The 23,180-nt window shown below is 44.4% G+C and overlaps 1 protein-coding gene across 1 annotated transcript in view; it reads right to left on the bottom strand.

The window, feature by feature from the left end:
* The window catches only part of ATM (ATM serine/threonine kinase), a 207,267-nt gene that overhangs the window by 156,983 nt on the left and 27,104 nt on the right, over positions 1-23,180 (bottom strand). Inside the window, 11 exon segments of the mRNA XM_044284054.1 lie at positions 2,358-2,526; positions 3,510-3,599; positions 3,823-3,948; positions 4,988-5,113; positions 5,329-5,554; positions 9,409-9,504; positions 10,204-10,401; positions 15,156-15,527; positions 15,728-15,900; positions 18,551-18,720; positions 20,117-20,355. Of these exon segments, the coding sequence (XP_044139989.1) occupies positions 2,358-2,526; positions 3,510-3,599; positions 3,823-3,948; positions 4,988-5,113; positions 5,329-5,554; positions 9,409-9,504; positions 10,204-10,401; positions 15,156-15,527; positions 15,728-15,900; positions 18,551-18,720; positions 20,117-20,355 (1,985 nt within the window).

A 23,180-nucleotide genomic window follows, 5' to 3' on the forward strand; every position in this document is an offset into this window, starting at 1 on the left:
TGTAGCAGTCACACAGTTAGAAAAACAAATAACCCTTTGTGACATAACAGCTAAATATTTTTAATAAAGGTTAATTGAAAATATCATTTTTAGCTAAAAATGAGTAAATTGCAATTATAAACAAAAATTGCCTCTGAAGGTATACATAGCCTTTAATATTTTCAACACTAGACGTCGAGAGGTTCTTTGATAGAATTAATTGGAGTTATGCTTTTTCTATTATCAAGGTTTGGTTTTACAGGCCGCATTCTCACAACTACCACAGCTCTATACTCCAACCCGTCAGCCAAGATTTTAGTTAACAGCGCCCTCTTAAATCCCCTCAAACTAACAAATGGAACACGCCAGGGCTGCCCATGTTCCCCCTCCTATTCCTAATGTCAATAGAGCCTCTGGCAGAAAGTATAAGACAACACTACGCCATATCTGGCATTCAAATAGAACATAAGCTGGCACCCTCTCCAACCCAGAAACCTTCCTCACCAACAGTAGAAATATCAAAGGACCGGCACTCACTCTGGAGTTCCTGCAAAATAATTCTTTATTGCCACATATCTGTTACACGTTTCGGCACACACTGTGCCTCTATCAGTAAGGGTACAGAGGGGGGGTGTACCTGCACAGTCGGAATCTATCCAATGAGTGCTGCCATTTTCAGACTGTGCAGGTACACCCCCCCCCCCCCCCCCCCCCCCAAAAAAAAAATGAAGGCCAATAGCAATTCATTCATAACTTCTAGTAGAAATAATAAAGGAATGGTACAACACAGAGTCATGAGAATAGATGCTCCAGAATGGTTATTACACAGGGAATGCATCTCACTATTAAAACATGCAGGTCAGTAGTGGTGAAAGGACCTCTTTAAAAAGATCATTAGATCAGTTACTACTTTGGTACTTTGGTGGGGAAAAGATCAAAACTAACTGTGGACCAAGAGGGAACAACACTTACTGGTAACCCATCTCTAAAAGGTAGACTGATTGCAGCCTTGTACAACATACTACTCGCACCAACACCCTATTCCTGACTTCATGTGGAGACAATTCTTAAGGGATAATAAGGGCCTTATTATGAGTCCTAAGAAGGAGATTTCCCTGGACTTTCTAGACAGGAACATCCCTGATCTGGATCTGGAAATATGGAGAAAAGCCAACGTAACTCATATAGACCAACTCTATAATAACAAAGGTATTACAAATCATGAATTCTATAAGTTCCTCCAGATCAGGGAGTTCATTCAGAAACACAACCCACTGTAGAATTCTACCAGGCCATCAGATCTGATTAACATCCGCATATTATTCCTAGGGCCCAGGGGAATCTCTAGATTTTACAACATTCTCATTGGGAAACTGCAGATAACACAGACTAGAGCCATGGAGAAATGGGAACAAGACTTAGACGTTTCAATACCATTAAAGCCAATTAATATTTATATACATTAATATACAAAATATTCAGCTGCGTTTCTCAGAGAGAAGCAATAATACTCACTTGCGATGGTACTATACACCCTTGAGATTCAACATTATTAGGAATATTTCAGGCGCAGATCTACGACTTCACCCCTCTCACGCCAGGTGTAAAAAAGTGGGCATGATGTGGGTGGGGATGGGGGCGGTCCGGCTGTTTCAGGCATAGAAAAAGGTCTAAAATGCCAGTCCTAATAAATGTGCCCCTATGTGCCCACATGTCCCAAAACTTGATGGGGACAATTTGGCCATATAGGTTACCTCAAAAATATACTTTGGGACTGTGCGAGTATTGCACCCCTCTGGTCAGCAACCCAGTGAGTACTACATGTGATTACCAAGACCAATGCTCCATGAGAGCCTGCACTAGTCTTGCTACTCATAGGTTTGGAGAATTTTCCTACCCACAACAGGAACCCAGTAGCACATCTTTTAAAGGCAACCAAACTAGTGTTTACAAGGTACTGGAAAACCAAAACAGGCCCCCATATCAATAAGTTACTCAACTAGTGAATTCAAGTACTACAGAAATGTCCTAACATACCAAAACAACAGATCTGCATTTTACAAAAACAGCTGGAATACATGGATAGAAAGCAGATATTTCCAAGAATGATAGTCTGCTGTTATTGAGAATGTAGACAATCACATATTCACCAATGGACTGCGGTATCAGACACAGAGGTTCTGTTGCTGTTCTGAATTTCGTTTAAAAGGTAAGCCAAAAGGATCATTCTTTGGCATACATCTGGACAACAGAACTCCAGGTACATCAGCTGTATACATCGGGAGCACTGCTGAATATGGCAGCCACACGTGTGAATGGACACATCTTCTATGTAGAAGGAAGAATTAGATTTTGTTTAGAAGTGACTGATCCCCTACCAGTGATATTCTGTAGTTCCCCACTTTCTATGTTTTCTGTGGCTTCAGTAATAGAATGGCCATCGAAGAAGTCTGCATCTCCTTGGTCTTCTATATCCATTCTTGTATCTCTGTCTGTATCCATGGGATCTCCATCTAAGGCCTCAGCTACTGTGCCATTGCTGCTCACCTGTGATTACATAGGGCACAACACTGAGAATGTAACCGATTTACACATGAAATGCGACACACTTATTAAAGCTTCTTTGCCAAAGTTGCAAATATATAAAGTTGTCATTTACCGGGCCAAGAACTTGCTGCCCCCAAATAATCTTTCTTTATTATTGTTTAAACAAGGGGATGAGAATGACGTTTGGTCACAGGAAGATGGTGGTAAAACTGTGTCCACTGCGCAACTGTCCAACAGGGAGAAAAATCTGCAACTACTGCGCACAACCGCCACACAACTTTCCGCCCATACGGACACACTAAAGTTGCACAATTTTTGGAGGCAAATCTTATTCACATGATGTGGTCTTGTGGAGGGTTGAGCACTATCTGGACCTCGATGTTTGACATGTTGGATACCATGTATAACATCGTGATCCCTAGGACCCCAGTGATAGGCCTGTTAGGTTATGTCCAAGTCTTACTAGTTGCGGAGGGGCAAAGGAAGGCAATAGCCAAAATTCTGTATTCATCGAGGAAACTGATTGCAAAGTATTGGATCCAACCTGCTGGCCCGAATAAGCAGGAGCTAACAGGGGTCATAAATCAGATGGTACGGTTGGAAAGGGGGGTATACTTGAAAAGGGGAACACTCACTAAATGAAACAATGGGAGACTTGGATTCTTAATTCTGGCTTAGCCTCCCAGGAATTGACGAAGGCATGGTTATTAGATACTATGAGAGTATCAAGCTCCGGTCAGAGAGAAGGGCGTAGTGGTTGGGAGTACAGTGGAAATCTTGAAAGTGGATTCAGGAGGTGGCAGGGGAGGATGGGAGAGGTTTTCTAAATTTAAAAACCAATACAAATGGTCCGATTTAAAAAATTTGCACAATTTTATTGAGACTGTTACTTGATGAAATGTTGCCGAGGACCCCGAGCTATATACTAAAAAGACCACATGAGTCTTTTCAACTGTACTTAGTTAGTTAGTAGTTAAACTTACCAAGAGTCTACATATTTCACACAAATCCGTTGACATTCTCAGTGTTATAAGCCGAAGAAACAAATCTGTGGCGAACTGAGCGGGACCCATCTAAAAATAACAATAGCGTAATGAGAGGGTTAACCAACCACTTACATTCCTCTTTACATGTGTGCCTTTTTTTTCCCCATCAGAGCCCCTTAAAATTAAAGTTTATTTGCTTTAAATTGTAAAATGATTCACATCATGCATCTGTCAGAAACAAAGGTCTTGATGCCAGGGTGAAGAGATCTTTCCATACAGTACTGCAGGCACCTTACACTTGATACATTACCTTCATGCAGTTGCAAACACAGTTCAGACATTGGGATATTAATGCCCCCAACATTACAATTTTCGGTTCTTCATTTAATTTCCCCTTTAACATGGAGGTGCTCTCACCAGCACACTGCATCAACATCTGGAAAAAAAAACAAAAAAAAAACAACTTAAATTGTAGGTCAATGGGGCCGGAGCGGTAGTCCGGGGGCACGCGTGCACTAGCGGCAGCACCGATCCGACAGGCTGTTCACCCGCCGGAGTTCCTTGCCGCTGTCTAAGTACCCTTGGAAAGAAATTTTTGCATGCACACAGGATCTTACTAGTACTTTTGGTTGTTTATTGCGTATACCCAGATAATATAAGAAGTACAAACTGCATCAGAGCTATCACTTTTTATTTTTAATCCCTTGGTGTCATTCTTCCCCACCTTCCAAGAGCTGAAACTCCATATGAGGACTTACTTTTTGCAGTACAAGCTGTATTTGTGAATGGCACAATTTAATATATACAATTTAATATATCATATCATCTATTAAAACAATCCAACCATCCTTTTTACCCTGTGACACCATATTCTGACATCAAATTTGACAGCTTTTTTATCTACAGAGATGTGTGAGGGCTTACTTTTTGCAGGACGAGCTGTGGTTTTTATTGGTTTCCATTTGGCCTACATACAACTTTCTGATCACTTTTTATTCAATTTCTTTCAGACAAAGTGACCAAAAAACAGCATATTGATTTTTTTTCTCCATTATGGCTTTCGCCATGCAGGATAAACCATTTTATCATTTATTGTGGACATTTTCAGGTGTAGCTGATAACAACGTCCATTTTTTTAATTATTCATTTTTATTAGCGAAACTGGGAAAGCAGGGTGCTTAGAAATATTAAAGGGATTCTGCAGTTTTTTTAAACTGATGATCCATCTTCTAGATAGATCATCAGCATCTGATCGGTGGGGGTCCGACACCCGGGACCCCCGCCGATCAGCTGTTTGAGAAGGCAGTGGCGCTGGCAGTAGCGCCGCGGCCTTCTCGCTGTTTACCGCAGGCCCAGTGACGTCACGACTAGTATCAATGGCCTGGGTTAAAAATAAAAACATAATTAAAATTGTCATTTTGATGATAAACCTACATCTATTAGAAAATGCAACTTGGTAACATGCAGAGCCCTACCTTGGCTTTCTGAAATAAACTAGACTGGCAAGCCCCATCTTCAGTGATGACCCCCGCGTGGCAGTAACAAGCTAACACTCCGGTCAAGAGACTTGCACATCGAACCAAAGATTCAGGAGGTGTAGTCTAAGTTAAAGAAAACAAAAAGATACAGTAAAAGTAATATTCTTCACATGCACATACTAAAACATCAATCTGAGAAAAATCCAGGTCCGCTCCTATTACAGGGAATGGACGCTTTAGAAACTCTTGCAGATAAACAAAGATCTACTAGACACCATGGTGAGGTCAGTATTCCATCATGGTGGTAAGTAGCAGAACTGTACGACAGCCTCTTATACCTCTGCGGAATAGCTGTTGAGTAGCTGCTCGGAGACAGTGAGCAGGTCGAGCTCCAGCTTCTTCCTAATACTCTGATGCACAGTGAGACACAGGGAGCTCGTGTTTTGACAGGTTGCTGAGTCCAGCGGACTGGACAGCACAGTTATCTCATTAAAAGAGGAGACAAGATGGAGTTCTTCAATATCAGAGAAGCCAGGTAAATCCCTTCCTCTAGTCTGGTGTGAACTGGAGATGAAAAGAATACAAACTAATATAAATCGCAGTCAGCAAACGATAAAGTGTTGGTATAAGTCACCATATGGTTGTAGTAATCCCACATGAGACCAGCAATTCCCACATTTCTCTTATCTTTGTAAAGGCTCATGAACACAAGCGTAATGGCTCGCACTGGCCGCGTGCACTCCGTTTGCGGATGCAAACTCAATGACTTGCATGGGTCCGTAATACGCAAGATACGACAGAAGATAGGACTTCACCGGAGAGGCAAGGATCAGAGGCCCGCGGAAGCTCTACAAAGTGCTTCTGTGGGCTTTCAGGTCCTTGCTCTTGCACCGCAAAAAAAAATAAAAAATTCTATCTTTGCCCTTATCTTGCGGATCGCGGACCCATTCAAGTCAATTGGCCCGTATGCGTAAATGGTGTGCACACGGTCAGGGCCCGTGCACTGCGGTCCGCTATTTGCGGTTCCGCAGCACGGGCACTGAGCCATTACGCTCGTGTGCATGAGCCCTAAGGCTGAGCTTACAACAGGGTGTTTCTGCTGTGGTTTTGAGCCACTGGAATAACTGCATGCATCTGATATTTCCAATAGCTCAAACACGCAACAAAACTACAGCAAAAACACACCAATTTTATCTTGGGAGTAGCATTCCTCTGCACTTTTGCCCTTCCTATCCAATAGTGCGCCTTGATTACGTGGTACATATGGCTGTGCTTGCTCCTCCTCCCATTGGTTCCTCGATGCACATGGAGGTGACTAGGAGCAGCACACCATATGTGCAGCGTCTGCGCTCCTGAACATAGAAGCCCAATGGCCTAGGTAGGTTTAGCGTAGGACCCGCCTGACCTGGGACTACCTTGGCGCTTGGTAGGCGGGCTCAGATGCGTTTTGATCAAAATATATTGGCTAAGTGTCTCACATATTATCATATCAGAGTGAGGACTTTGTCCATATATAATGCTTGCATCTACTTTACTAAGTGCATTATTATCTTATTTCTGTGATTTTCTTTAATATATTTTTATATGTACATTTGGGAAAGGGGGTGATTTAAACTTTAAATATATATATTTTTTTAACATTTTTGTAACTGTTCACTTTTATAGTAATAACTTTTAACCTCTTTAGGGGGCTAGAACCTGGGATCTTTTGATCCCTTCTCCCTTTCACCCTAATACACTGTCCCTGCTGCACTGTGCTTTGTGCACAGCTTAGCAGGGAGCTTATCATGGCAGGCCTGCAAAGCTTCAGCAGTGCCCAGTCTGCCATGGTAACCATTCGGAGTCCTGCAATTTCCCTGTGGGGGCTCTGATAGGAAGGCAGAGGGAACAGCACCCCTCTGCCTAACTGCACAGATGCAGCGATTGGCGTTGATTGATACATCTGAAGGGTGAAATGACAGAGTTCGGCACGATCGCCATTCCCCTTCGTTTAGGCCGGCTGCATGCTGTATGATACAGCCGGCACCCGCTGCAAATGGCGCAGGCTCAATGCAGCAGCCCACACCATACATTCCCTCAACCACCATGATGTATTTGTGGCCGAAGGAATTGTCAGAGATTTTTATTTCAGATTTAGGCCTCATGCACACGACCGTTGTGTGCATCCGTGGCCGTTTTCAGTTTTTTTCGCGGACCCATTGACTTTCAATGGGTCCGTGGAAAAATCGGCCGAGACCGTGATCCGTGTATCCTGTCCGTCCAAAAAATAGGACCTGTCCTATTTTTTTGACGGACAACGGTTCACGGACCCATTCAAGTCAATCGGTCTGTGAAAAAACACGGATGCACACAAGATTGGCATCCGCGTCCGTGGTCGTAGGCTACTTTTACACAGATGGATCCGAAGATCCGTCTGCATAAAAGCTTTTTCAGAGCTGAGTTTTCACTTCGTGAAAACTCAGATCTGACAGTATATTCTAACACAGAGGCGTTCCCATAGTGATGGGGACGCTTCAGGTTAGAATATACTAAAAGAACTGTGTACATGACTGCCCTCTGCTGCCAGACCCCCCCCCCCCTCCCTCCCCTGTAGTTAACTCATTGGTAGCCAGTGGGCCTCCCCTGTAGTTTACTCATTGGTAGCCAGTGGGCCCCCCTCCTCCCTCCCCTGTAGTTAACTCGTTGGTAGCCAGCCCCCCCCCCTCCCTCCCCTGTAGTTAACTCGTTGGTAGCCAGTGGGCCCCCCCCCCTCCCTCCCCTGTAGTTAACTCGTTGGTGGCCAGCCCCCCTCCCTCCCCTGTAAATAACTCATTGGTGGCCAGTGGGCCCCCCCCCTCCCTCCCCTGTAGTTAACTCGTTGGTGGCCAGTGGACCCTCTCCCCTCCCTCCCCTCCTAATTAAAATCTCCCCCCCTATCATTGGTGGCAGTGGAGAGTACCGATCGGAGTCCCAGTTTAATCGCTGGGGCTCCGATCAGTAACCATGGTAACCGGGACGCTACTGCAGTCCCGGTTGCCATGGTTACTTAGCAATTTGTAGAAGCATCATACTTACCTGCGAGCTGCGATGTCTGTGTCCGGCTGGGAGCTCCTCCTACTGGTAAGTGACAGATCATTAGGCAATGTACCGCACAGACCTGTCACTTACCAGTAGGAGGAGCTCCCGGCCGGACACAGACATCGCAGCTAAGTATGATGCTTCTACAAATTGCTAAGTAACCATGGCAACCGGGACTGCAGTAGCGTCCCGGTTGCCATGGTTACTGATCGGAGCCCCAGCGATTAAACTGGGACTCCGATCGGTACTCTCCACTGCCACCAATGATAGGGGGGGAGATTTTAATTAGGAGGGGGAGGGAGGGGAGAGGGCCCACTGGCCACCAACGAGTTAACTACAGGGGAGGGAGGGAGGGGGGGGGCTGGCCACCAACGAGTTAACTACAGGGGAGGGAGGGAGGGGGGGGGCTGGCCACCAACGAGTTAACTACAGGGGAGGGGGGGGGGGCCCACTGGCTACCAATGAGTTAACTACAGGGGAGGAAGGGGGGGCCCACTGGCCACCAATGAGTTAAAAACAGGGGGGGGGGCAGTCATGTACACAGTTTTTTAGTATATTCTAACCTGAAGCGTCCCCATCACCATGGGAACGCCTCTGTGTTAGAATATACTGCTGGATATGAGTTTTCACGATGTAACTCAAATCCGATGGTATATTCTAACATAGAGGCGTTCCCATGGTGATGGGGACGCTTCAAGTTAAAATATACCATCGGATTGGAGAAAACTCCGATCCGATGGTATAAAGGGACTACTGACTTTACATTAAAAGTCAATGGGGACGGATCAGTTTGCAATTGCACCATATTGTGTCAACGTCAAACGGATCCGTCCCCATTGACTTACATTGTAATTCAGGACGGATCCGTTTGGCTCCGCAGGGCCAGGCGGACACCAAAACGACATTTTTTTCATGTCTGTGGATCCTCCAAAAATCAAGGAAGACCCACGGACGAAAAAACGGATCACGGACCTACGGACCCCGTTTTTGCGGACCGTGAAAAAATACTGTCATGTGCATGAGGCCTTAGGCCCATTTAGACGAGCATGTCCTGTGCGGAAATCTGTGTGTGAGCGTGATTGCCCGTTATGGACACTGCTTGGTTCGCAAGAGTGCAATGCATTATAATGATTTATAATGCGGTGTGTCTCTGTAGATACAGGTCAGGCAGAGACACAAAGCATTATAAATCATTATCGAAGGGTCCCACAGAAGTCTTTACAGATCCACAGAAGGTACAGAGCCATAGCTACTAGTGTCATCTTCCCCCACTGTTGTATCATGCGCAGAGCCTGCAGGCTACTACACTGTCTGCAGCAACGGTGACATAAAAAGTGGAACCTACAAACATTTCTACTCACCACTCCAGAAAGCTTCCAAAGTAGTCCATAGCAGCGCTGGAATTCTTCATTGTGAGGCTAACAAGAGATTTCTGGAAGGATGGCTGGGAAAAGTACCTAAGGATGTCAAACAACACATACAGTAAGATGTCTCTGCAACCTTCATGCATGTCCCCAACCATGTAACTTACAGAACTGATGTGTACCTTGTTAGCAGCAGAATCATAACCAAGAGAACGGTTAGCCCGTACCTCGTAAAGCCACCTGAAATGGATGGAGTGGCTGGTCGGAAAAGTGAGCCGCTGCTCCATTAGAGCTGTAATCTGAGATAGCTCTGTTCTTGGCTATCTCTGGCGATCTCACAGAGATGAATGGCGTGGTGGCACACTTTTCCAACCAGCCGCTGCGTCCATTTTAGGGGGATACACGGGGATACAGGGCAAATATTCTCGTGATCGGTGGGGTCCCAGCGGTAGAACCCCCACCGATCTGATAGTTAATACTCCTTTAATACAAAAGGCAATCAAATGATTGCACGTTGGGGTCCCCCTGGGGGCCTAGAATTTTTTTTAAAATAAAAGGTTTTAAAAATATAAAATAAAAAAATATATATCAAAATTCTAATCACTCCCCTTTACCTAAAATTAAAATAAACAAATTTTAAAAAAAAACATAGGCCCAGAACTATATGTCAATCTGCTCAGCTCCTCCTGCTCTATAACAGGCTGCCCGCAGGCTGCACGGCATTTAGTAGTGGCAGGTCCTCTTTAAAGCAGAATACAAGATTAAACATACCACATGGATATTACCACTTACTGGTTTATTAATGGAGCCTGCTCGTTGATGTCCTCCACTTCATCATCTAGATGACCAAAGAGTAACCACTTAATGATCTCTTCCTTTAGCCCCGTTTTGCCCCCGTTGCCCTCGTGTATAGGTAACTCCAGGTTTGATGTAAGGTGATCTGGGACAACGCAGGAGGTGAGGGCCAAACACAAGCACTGCACGGCGGAGCTGAAAGAAATGAATACGAGTAGCGGACATGGTTGGTACATTTACCTTCAATATTCGTCTAGGGCAGTGATGGAGAACCTTTTACAGACCGAGTGCCCAAACTGTAACCCAAAACCCCAAATATTTATCGCAACACAGCAATTTACACTGAATACTACAGTCCAGTATAGTATATCTTCCATCTACTTATCATTTAGCTATAATAGCCTGCCTACATTCATTGTGCTGCCTGTGCCGTTCATAGTGCGTCCTGGGCTGATGAATGGCAGGAAAGTGTAAGGCATATTGGTACACCTTTTTTCAGGGTGTGGGTGCCCACAGAGAGGGCTCTGAGTGCCGACTCTAGCACCAATGCCATAGGTTCGCCACCTCTGGTCTAGGGCTACATGACTGGGCAATGCAACTAAAATGATAAATAAGGAAATCCGTTCTGTCCCTAATTCTACATGCATTTGGAGAAGTGGAAATGGCTTTGGCAACTGAACGAAAATGGGGAAAACATTCTGTGAATACTGGGTGAAAAAGGGCAACCATGCTGTCATTACTGAGGTAAAGACTGAGGCAGTGCTGTGGGTCTTGTGTGACTATGGGAGGAAAGGCAAGGAAGCACTTCTTAAAGAAGCATTCCCACAGAAAAATTTATTCTCTGACCTGTTAAAAAGGTAGATGATGTATATTGTAGTGAAGGTAATCTACTGGGGGGGAGGGTAATTACGTTATAGGACGGGAAGATAGCGCAGATAGAGACCGGGGGCAAGGTAATGGGACTGGGGGAGAAATGGAAGGAGGGACTAGAACAGTTCAGAAGGAAAGGTGTAGGGTAAAAAATATACATAAACCTCTCAAATGTATGTATACTAATGCCAGAAGTCTGACTAATAAAACTGGGGAACTGGAATTAGTGATGTGTGAGGAGGACTATGACATAGTGGGAATAACAGACATGGCTGGATGATAGCTATAACTGGGCAGTTAATGTACAGGGTTACAGTCTGTTTAGAAAGGATCGTCAAAACCGGAGAGGGGGAGGGGTCTGCCTTTATGTAAAGTCCGGTCTAAAGCCCACACTCCGCGAAGATATAAGTGAGGGACATGTACATGTGGAGTCAGTGTGGGTAGAGATACATGGAGCTAAAAACAATAATAAATTACTAATAGGAGTTTACTATAAACCACCTAATATACCAGAGTCCACAGAAAATCTACTACTAAACGAGATAGACGAGGCGGCAAATCATAATGAGGTGGTTATTATGGGGGACTTCAACTACCCAGATATAGACTGGGAAACTGAAACTTGTATATCTCATAAAGGAAACAGGTTCTTGGCAATAACCAAAGACAATTACCTCTCCCAACTGGTTCAGGACCCGACTGGAGGGACGGCCATACTGGACTTAGTATTAACCAATAGGCCTGACAGAACAACAGACGTGCAGGTTGGGGGACACCTGGGAAATAGAGTAATAACCTTCCAATTATCATTCAAAAGAGCGTTTCTACAGGGAGGAACAAAAATACCAAACTTCAAAAAAGCTAAATTTAGCCAACTAAGAGAGGCCATAGGCCAAACTAACTGGGACAAAGTCCTCAAAAAGAAAAATACAGCCACAAAATGGGATATCTTTAAAAACATCCTAAAATCTCATTGTGAGAGGTACATACCGTATGGTAATAAAAGGTTAAGGAACAAAAAGAAACCAATGTGGATAAATAGAACTGTAAAGAAAGCAATAAATGACAAAAAGAAAGCATATCATTCACTGAAACAGGAGGGGAGCACGGAAGCACTGAAAAACTATAAGGGAAAAAATAGAACATGTAAAAAACAAATAAAAGCGGCCAAACTAGAGACCGAGAGATTAATTGCCAAAGAGAGTAAAACTAACCCTAAAATGTTCTTCAATTATATAAATGTTAAAAAGTATAAATCTGAAGGTGTCGGCCCTCTAAAGAGTAATGAGGGGGAAGTCGCAGAGAACGATGAGGAGAAAGCAAAGCTGTTAAATATTTTTTTCTCCAATGTATTCACTGAGGAAAATAAATTGTCAGATGACATGCAGAATGCAAAAATAAATTCCCCATTAAAAGTGTCCTGTCTGACCCAGGAAGAAGTGCAACAGCGACTTAAAAAGATTAAAATAGACAAATCGCCAGGACCGGATGACATACACCCCCGTATCCTAAAGGAATTAAGTAATGTCATTGCCAGACCCTTATTTCTGATATTTGCAGACTCTATACTGACAGGGAATGTCCCACAGGATTGGCGCATAGCAAATGTGGTGCCAATATTCAAAAAGGGGCCAAAAACAGAGCCTGGAAACTATAGGCCGGTAAGTTTAACATCTGTTGTGGGTAAACTGTTTGAAGGTTTTCTGAGAGATGCTATGTTAGAGCATCTCAACGGAAATAAGCAAATAACGCCATATCAGCATGGCTTCGTGAGGGAACGGTCATGTCAGACTAATTTAATCAGTTTCTATGAGGAGGTAAGTTCTAGACTTGACAGCGGCGAATCAATGGATGTCGTATATCTGGACTTCTCCAGAGCATTTGACACTGTACCACATAAAAGGTTAGTATATAAAATGAGAATGCTCGGACTGGGAGAAAACATCTGTATGTGGGTAAGTAACTGGCTCAGTGATAGAAAACAGAGGGTGGTTATTAACGGTACACACTCAGATTGGGTCACTGTCACTAGTGGGGTACCTCAGGGGTCAGTATTGGGCCCTATTCTCTTCAATATATTTATTAATGATCTTGTAGAAGGCTTGCACAGTAAAGTATCAATTTTCGCAGATGACACTAAACTGTGTAAAGTAATTTACACTGATGAGGACAGTATACTGCTACAGAGGGATCTGGATAGACTGGAGGCTTGGGCAGATAAGTGGCAGATGGGGTTTAACACTGATAAATGTAAAGTTATGCACATGGGAAGGAAAAATGCAAGTCAACCGTACATACTAAATGGTAAAACACTCGGTAACACTGACATGGAAAAGGATCTAGGAATTTTAATAAACAGCAAACTAAGCTGCAAAAACCAGTGTCAGGTAGCTGCTGCCAAGGCCAACAAGATAATGGGTTGCATCAGAAGGGGCATAGATTCCCGTGATAAGAACATAGTCCTACCACTTTACAAATCGCTAGTCAGACCACACATGGAGTACTGTGTACAGTTCTGTAAACAAGGCAGACATAGCAGAGCTGGAGAAGGTCCAGAGGAGGGCATCTAAAGTAATAACTGGAATGGGGCAACTACAGTACCCTGAAAGATTATCAAAATTAGGGTTATTCACTTTAGAAAAAAGACGACTGAGGGGAGATCTAATTAATATGTATAAATATATCAGGGGTCAGTACAGAGATCTCTCCCATCAGCTATTTATCCCCAGGACTGTGACTGTGACGAGGGGACATCCTCTGCGTCTGGAGGAAAGAAGGTTTGTACACAAACATAGAAAAGGATTCTTTACGGTAAGAGCAGTGAGACTATGGAGCTCTCTGCCTGAGGAGGTGGTGATGGTGAGTACAATAAAGGAATTCAAGAGGGGCCTGGATGTATTTCTGGAGTGTAATAATATTACAGGCTATAGCTACTAGAGAGGAGTCTTCCTCTGGATCAACTTGCGGGATAACAGGCCGAACTGGATGGACAAATGTCTTTTTTCGGCCTTATGTACTATGTTACTATGTTACTATGTTACTTACTAGTGACTTTATTTGTGAGTTATAACCCCCCCTTCTGATCCTCAGCTTTGTCATATGACCAACAGTCTGACTTTCCACATAACACAGTGTCTTATATGTGGAAAGGAAGCCAGTTTCTCTATGTATTCTTATGGAAGCCTAAATATCAGTTTCATAGGAATGAATGGAGAAGTAACTGACTTCCCATCCTGTGTCAGTTGGAGATCAGAGTGTTGGTCACATGAGACAACTGAGTATCAGAAGGAAGGTTATAACTCACAAACACAGTCAGTGGTAAGAAGATTGGTCAACTGGCCTAAGGGCAGCTCATTCCCATTGCAGTGAATAAAGCGGAGCTGTAATACCAAGCACAGCCACTATCCAATGGATGGTGCTGCGCTTGGTAAGCTGTGAACAAGCCACAACACTTATCGGAGCTCCGGTGAGTGAAGTGGTCTCCTCAAACAGCTGATCAGCAGGGGTGCCAGAAGTTGGACACCTGCCACTCTCATATTGATGACTATCCTAAGGATAAATCACCAATATGAGAATCCTGGGAAAGTTCTTTAACTCAACATTATAATCATGCAAAATGCATAAACTGGTAAAATCAGGGAGCATATCTCTACTGCATAGAGGGCAGCAAGAGGGACTGTAGGTGACAAGATCCTATGACGTGAATAAAGGGAAGGGGGGTTCAGGTATTCTGACTTTGGGGGGCTTGCGCATCCCAAGTGGCTGTGACTACTGCGTAAGTGTAAGGGGGAGGTACTGAGAAGGTGGAGCAGAGAGTATGGGGATAAAAATTTGACTACTGAAGCCAGGCTTACACCCCCCCCTAGTTGTTAGACAGATTTGACAAGTGCACCAGCTGGGTTGTATGGCCCCGATGCTGCAGCCTGTTGCTCCTTGCTTCTACCTTTTAGAGCTACCTACCTAAGATTTGCCTAGGCCCATTTTATGCTAAAGTACAACAATATTATAAGACCAGAAAATGATACATAAAAAAATATAGCACAGAGCAAACACAATACTATACAATGACGTAAAGCTACCTGGATGGCTTGCCGGCAGACCCTGAGAAAATCTTCCAAAAATCTCTATCTGCCGGCACTAGAGCTCCTTGTAAGAGGACACCTAATAGGGCGAAGCTTTCGGCCTCAGTCTGCGGGGAGCTTAAACTGCGCAATGCAACAGCCCAGATTTTTGTCCAGAGTTTCTGTAGGTCTGACTTTGGGCCGACGGTCACGTCTGTCTTTTGCTTTTGACAAATGGCAACTTCCTTCAAACATCTCAGGACAAAGGCAGCTTTCTCTCCACGTCTCTGCTCAGCCAGGAGCTGGTGAAGGACGGACAGTAGTGGCGTCAGCTCACCGCTTGGTAGGCTCACCGGATGCCTGGATATCAGACATGCTGCAATTTGTAACCTTGGAAATACACAAGGCAAAAACAAAAACTGTAAGATGCCAATTAAAGCAAAAATTTAGCAAAATGCTGAAAACTTGAGCGCAAACCGATCCAATTATTATACAAAAAATACACATTCTCCCAGACGGCTTTTACTTGCCATGACCAAATCAATGGAGAAGCCCTTTATATATCTGGTTGCCAATGTCGTCATATTTACCATGGAATCACATCAAAATCATTCTTTGATCTTTGAAGCTTATCACGCACTACTTCCCAACCCAGTTCTATTCTTCTGCGTTTGCTCGGGGCCCCACATCCAAGGGGGTCTCTCTGAGTTACAGCAAAGGAAGCCTGTGTAATTTCCAAGATGCGGGTATCTTCTGTAAAAAGCTGCACAAAACAAAATGCGAATGTGAAGATTTGGCCTTAAATCAAATTGGAAATAACTATTAAAACAGCAAATCACTGACTTACCGACCTCGTTCACATTTTCGTTTTTCACAGTCTGTATTTTCCGTGGACCACACACGTACCCACTGATTTGCATTACCTTGGTCTGTGATGCAGACCAAACACGTCCACTGAAGTCTATGGGTCCATAAAAATTACAGACACAACACGGATGGCATCCATGTTTGGTCCGTTTTTCACTGATCACTAATAGATGCTTTTTATATTAATTTTCAGCTGAGTAGTGTCTATCATACATTTACGGCATGGTGCGGGAAGGTCCAGGATTTTATTACTGATGGGTGTCAATTTACTAAAGTTAAGCCAACAACTTCCGATCAGCGGGGGCCCAACACTCGCCAATCAGATGTTTTGGGGTAGCTCTGGCACCAGAAATCGGTGCCGGCACCACACAGCTCTTTCCATTGTGTAGTCGATGTAGTTAGTTACTGTAACACTGCACCTAATGTGAATGGGAGCAGCACTGCAATATCAGCAGGACTGTGACATGTCGGACCTCTGTCAATCAGATACTGATGGCCTATCTTCAGAATAATTTAATTCTGGACAATCCCTTTAAAGAGGAAGTGCAGTTGTGGTCTTGAAATGATATATTTTTGTAGTGCTTAATCCTTTCATGACCAAGGGTCATTGATACCCTGTGACCACGTCTAATTTTGCAAATCTGACATGTGTCCCTTTATGTGGTAATAACTTTGGAACACTTTTACTTATCCAAACCATTCTAAATTTGTTTTCTCGTGACACATTGTACTTCATGACAGCCATAAAGGAGTCAATAAATTTCACCTTTATTTATGAAAAAATTCCAAATTTACCAAACATTTTGAAAAATTTGCAATTTTCTAAATTTCAATTTCTCTGCCTTTAAAATAGAAAGTGATACCTCATAAAATATTTATTACTTAACATTCCCCGTATGTCTACTTTATATTGTCATGATTTTGTAAATGTCATTAAAAATTTTTAGGGCGTTAGAAGGCTTAGAAGTTTAGAAGAAATTCTTAAAATTTTTAAGAAAATTTCCAAAACCCACTTTTTAAAAGAGGACCTTTCACCTAAAAATGTAAGTTAAACTAAAGATATCCCCTTACTTGCCGGCCCCGGTGGTGCTTATTCAGTTGTTCATTTTGCACTCAGTGTCCCCGTTTGTCCACGGTGCCCCCCGCAATATTTCCCTCCTTCTATGCTAATGAGCCATTCGGCTCAACTGGGCGGGCCTGTAAAAGTTCTCCCGGGCGAGATTCGCGAGAACTGGAGCGATTTCATCCATCCTGAGCCGCGATAATCTCGCAAGAACTGGAGCTTTTTCTCCCTGGCTAAGAGCGGAGCGTGCTGATTGGATGCTCTTCGTGCCAAGGAGAAGAAAGACACGCCCGGGAGAACTTTTGCAGGCCCGCCCAGTTGAGCCGAATGGCTCATTAGCATAGAAGGAGGGAAATATTGCGGGGGGCACCGTGGACAAACGGGGACACTGAGTGCAAAATGAACAACTGAATAAGCACCACAGGGGCCGGCAAGTAAGGGGATATCTTTAGTTTAACTTGCATTTTCAGGTGAAGGGTCCTCTTTAAGGACCAGTTCAGGTCTGAATTCAGTTTGTGGGGCTTACATAGTGGAAACCCACATAAAAGACCCCATTTCAGAAACTACACCCCTTAAAGAGGGCCTTTCACCGATTATGACACTGTGAACTAAGAATACAGACTTGTAAAGCGGCGCCCGGGGATCTCACTGCACTTACTATTATCCCTGGGCGCCGCTTCGTTCTCCCGCTATGCCCTCCGGTATCTCCGGTCACTAAGTTATAGTAGGCAGAGATTTTAGTCACTAAGTTATGGTAGGCGGAGTCTGCCCTTGTTCTGCTCTAGCGCTGGCCAATCGCAGCGCAGAGCTCACAGCCTGGGAGGTTATTTTCTCCCAGGCTGTGAGCTCTGCGCTGCGATTGGCCAGCGCTACAGAAGAACAAGGGCAGACTCCGCCTACCATAACTTTGTGACCAGAGATACCGGAGGGCATAGCAGGAGAACGGAGCAATTGTTCCTGATAAATCAGCCTATGTAATGGTGCCGCAAATCACCCAATGAACGGGAAAAATTATTGTTTATGTGGTCACCTAAATCATCATTTCTGGGCAGCAGATCATGCTGTGTGAACGGGGATCTGCTACACAGAAACGATGAATGTATATGAGGAAGCGTGATCGCAGTAGCCATAGCTCGTTCCCATACAGTGGAGGAGATTGCTGCATGTTAATACAGCTCTTACTTCCAGTGAAAAGCAGGCAGTTATGGGGAAGGAACAGCTCATTCCCAAGCATTGCCTGCTCAGTCAACTCATCAATCGCACATTTACCTACTGGTTTATTTGCCAAACACAGAAGAGGCTGATGTCTGCTTCCTTAATACTTTACACTGAACAGGCACAAGTTTCTACAAACGTAAGGATAAAACTACTTGCATACAACATTTGGATGCAGGCGTTCACCTCAAACATAATGTATTGTAACAGTTAGGAATACTATTCCATTTCACATCAGAACTGAATAATCGCTGTATTATAGCAATACCTGATGACAAATGTCGGCCATGAGTTCCACCAAGTTCTCCTTGACTGCAATGCTTCGGGATCCAGAGGTGTATTTCCCTCTGCTGCCAATCTGACTGATCTCACTCATCAAGGCATCGTACAAATTGTACAAATTCCGCTGCCACTTATCACCGTCAAATGCATAGGCACCTGCAAATGGAAAAATAGTCTGTTATTGTCCTTCAGCAGGTGGTCACTTTATGTCACTTCAGTTACTACACCCAAAGTCTAGCTATGAAAAAGCAAACACACAAATGTAGCAGTGCTGAATAAGCTACACCACAGTAATACCTTTCTAAATTCAAACCACAAAATAATTATACCTGCAGAGCTACGCAAAACCATACAAAACGCATTCTAATATCTCAATGGTTGTGCAGCACAAGGTCAGCTCTGCTATATCTGTAGACATGAAAATTAAACACTGAATGTACATAAATGTAAATTATTTAAATATACTGATATATAGCAAAATAGTGTGGTACCGTGTTAGCTAGAAAAATCTAATGTGATGTTAAATATTTGTGTGTTAAAAAAAGACAAAAGTATTACAGCAATGATACCTTTATTGACAAACCCCCAAAAATCTGCAAGTTTCCAGGCTCCTTCATTAGGCTGCTAACAAATGAATCATTGTATACTGCCCGATGAAGGAGCCTCTGTGCTCTGAAAGCGTGCAGATTTTTTTTTGGGTTCGCCAATAAAGGCATCACTGCTATAATGCCAAAGGTGGGGTGAAAATGGCAGTGTGTCTTATGAAGCGAATACTAATGAGTGCTTCCATTATGGAAGCGCTGATTGGTACACAGTACGATCAGGGAGCGGATATAGCAATCCTGGTGCTTGCTGTATTCACCACTCCCTGGTCTTCTCCGAGCGCCGCTGCTTGACTTCAGGTCATAGTGCAGTGTGGAGCAGGGAGATGACCAGGGAGCGGCGAGTGCAGGAAGAGCACGGTGGATAACGCGAGCGGTGGCTGAGCCGTCTGGAGCAGGAGAGGTAAGTTCTTTTACTTATGTCTGATCTGAGGTCTGATGAGCAACGGGGTCTGATCTGAGGTCTGTTGAGGAATGGGAGTCTGATCTGAGGTCTGATGAGAATTAAGGGTCTAATTTCTAATTTGGGGGTTGAAGAAAAAAACATTTTTTTCTTATTTTCCTCCTCTAAAACCTAGGTGCGTCTTATGGAGCAAAAAAACTGTACTTTTTTCTTTTTTTAATACAAACGTATTCAACATCACACTGATATATACTGAAATACGTGTACATATAACAGCAAACTGAATGAAATCTCATGCATACAGCTATATCCAAATTGTGTTGTGCCCAAAAAAAGGATCAGTGTGCATTCAAAATTTTTCGCACTCCCATCAATAGAAATGGCTATTCGCATCCATCAAAACTGGACAAGAATAGGACCTGTGGTTATGTTCTCAGATCAGACACACGAGCCTCATTGACTTGTACAGGTCAGTGTGCTGGATAGCAGACAGAAAAAAATAACGACATGTGCCTGAGCCCTTGGAAACAGCACTGGAGTAACGCACCGTCTTCTGCAGTCTTGGCTCCCCTTGGGTGATGAACATGTAGCATTAATCGAAAAAACGTCACTATTTCTTCTTTCAAGGCATCATTTGGTCTCTGCTGGGTCCATACTCGTAGCACTATGGGGAAGACATCTTCCCCCAATTTACACACCCTCATGCGGTAATTTAAAGCAGCTGTATTGAGGAATATGTTCAGAGCACCAAGTATCTGGTCCAAGCCGGGCAGGTTTCTCTCCTCTCTAAGAACAAACAGAACATACACATTAACCTTCATTATACATTCTGGAGGCCGCTGGGCATTTACCTGTTCATGTCTTGCTTACGTCATAAAAAATCCTGAAAAAGGCGATTCAGACATTGATGTAGGAAAGGGTTCTTTAGGGTATACTCACAAGATCAAAATCACTCACTGAAAATGGCAGTTTTTCACCATGGAATCCAAAACGCCACCAACAGCCCCCCATTGGCTTAAATTATAAAAACCGCCAATGTTTTATTTTCGTTATTAATTTCAAATCCGCTTCCGAAGTGGCATATTAAATCTTAGAAGCTAGAGATTTTAGAAATTGTTTTACAAGCGTTTTTAGCGGAGTTTCTGCAACCAATAGCTCTTCTGAATTTTACCATCAAAGGCCTGGATTAGAAAAACAGTGGTAAAAACATTTCCACAAAATCTTCGAAAAACTCTTCCAAAAGCTCTTCTAAAAAGGTTCTTGTGACGGACTGAACAGTCACTGGGGCTGCTGGAGAGGCCTGAGGGCAAGCATCCTTCCTATGGACCCAGAACTAAGGAGACCCCCCACCCCGGCTCATTATTCTACCAAGGGAAAAATTGATAGTTTCTGCCTGAGTGATTACGTTATCCCATTGTGTTGGTTAATTGCATCACATGTGTGTTTTCTGCCTGTAACTGCATGTGATTGGTTTATGTAAAAACGGTCTTAGTCTTCCACAAGGTCACCATGGGGAGTGTCCCTGGCTGGAAGACCTGCATAAAAGGCTGGCACGTAGCCTCATTAAAGTGGCCTCATTAAAGTGTCCTGTTCTACCCTTCATGAAGTCTGGGCTCATGTTTGGGGGATTGGAGAACTACACTCTGGGGACTGCTATAATCATTATACTCTCCAGAGTAAAATCCCTAGCTCCACTGGAACTTGGAAGCCTTCTCGTAGGTCCAGGGTGGGTAGAAGACGATGAGATCCAAACCAAGCTGCGGCGGTTCGTGGGGTCGGCAGTGCTTATGGTGTCAAGTGGAGTGCTTGGAGTCCTCGGGAAGCACTAGGAGCATTCATCAACAGAGGTACCCAGTCGGGGTGCCAGGAGATCCGTTACAGTGGTGGCAGCAGTGGGATGGCGTCCTAGTGCGAGGAGAAGCAGCTCGGAGTTCCTGGATTTAAAATTAGGGCAGCGCTAGTACTCGTACAGCGCCCCTGGTGACAGCAGCATGGAATCAGCTAGTTCTTGGACAGCGTTTCATGAGGAAGAGGTGGATCACCCAGATTACAGGGATGCAGTCCAAAAAGGTGTATGGCACGAGGCCCTGAAGGACGTGCAGCATTGGTGGGGCAAGAGTCTCCCCAGTGAGGAGCAGACGTTGGGGATGCGATGGGATCTGCGAATGCCTCTACTGGAAAAGCAGACCCTGAAGGGGTGGGTGTCGGAGCACGAGACCCTGGTATGGCAGAAGATCTGGCTGGATGATGCATACCAGGCACTATGGGAGGACCCACAGTTGGCAGGTGGAGATGGGACTGAGGTCTCTCTACCGGCCCTGCAGTGTATTATAAAGGGAGAAGAGACAACCGGTCTCTCTCCCCAGCGGCAGCCTGTGTAACAGAGAGAGAAGACTGTCAGTCCCTCATCTCAGCAGCAAGCATCACTGGGAGTGGAGATGGTTGCTACCCCTACCCAGCGGCGTTCCAGGGAGAGGAGACAATCGGTCGTTCTCCCCAGCGGCAGAGGGCGTTCCAGGGAGAAGAGGTAGCCGACCTCTCTCCCCAGTGGCAGTGTGGTTACCCAGGAAATGATATGAGTGGCATCACTCCCCTACAGTAGAGTCAAGCGACCAGTAGGAAGAGGTTCTGGATTCATCTTGTCCGACTAACACAGGTCCAGACCAGTTGGGGGTCTGGCACCTGGTTAGTCTACTGTTTGGAGCAGAGAAATGTGACGGACTGAACCGTCATTGGGGCTGCTGAAGAGGCCTGAGGGCTAGCCTCCTTCCTATGGACTATGGACCCAGAACTATGGAGACCCCTCCCCCCCACCCGGCTTATTATTCTACAAAGGGAAAAATGGGTAGTTTCTGCCTGTGAGTGATTACGTTATCCCATTGTGTTGATTAATTGTATCACATGTGTGTGTTTTCTGCCTGTAACTGCATGCACTATGGGGATTGCTATAATCATTATACTCTCCAGAGTATAATCCCTAGCTCTTGTAAGAGCTTGTTCCTGCATCGCTCTCTGAAAGAAGAGAGGTCACCCACTGGAACCTGGAAACCTTGTTGTAGGTCCAGGGTGGGTAGAAGACGACGAGATCACAACCAAGCTGCGGCGGTTCGTGGGGTCGGCAGTGCTTACGGTGTCAAGTGGAGTGCTTGGAGCCCTCGGTAAGCACTAGGAGCATCCATCAACGTGGGTACCAAGTCGGGGTACCAGGAGATCCGTTACAGTTCTTAAAAACCTTCTAAAACTTCCACCAAATTAGAAATCTGCAGCTACTAATCTACTACAGATTTTTCTGCTGTGGATTTTGCAGTGTGAACATAGCCTTACAGTCACAGTATTCCGATCATGAAATGTCCTACCCTACATATACTATTCACTTGTATATAAATACATAAGTAACTATGTAAAAACCTTACTTCCAGCCCCAGCTCCTAGTGGACATATTTTCCTGCAAGGCTTATAAGTGATGGCGGCACATTACCAGCCGAACAGCCTTAAAAAGGTTTCAGCGTGGTCACCTTAGCGGCTTGCTAGTCAGAGAATGACGCTTTTTCAGTCACCACATAACACCACAGGTCAGGAGATCACTGACCATAAGGACCCTTAAAATGAGG

Source organism: Bufo gargarizans, chromosome 3, assembly GCF_014858855.1.
Source record: "Bufo gargarizans isolate SCDJY-AF-19 chromosome 3, ASM1485885v1, whole genome shotgun sequence".
Classification (NCBI taxonomy): domain Eukaryota; kingdom Metazoa; phylum Chordata; class Amphibia; order Anura; family Bufonidae; genus Bufo; species Bufo gargarizans.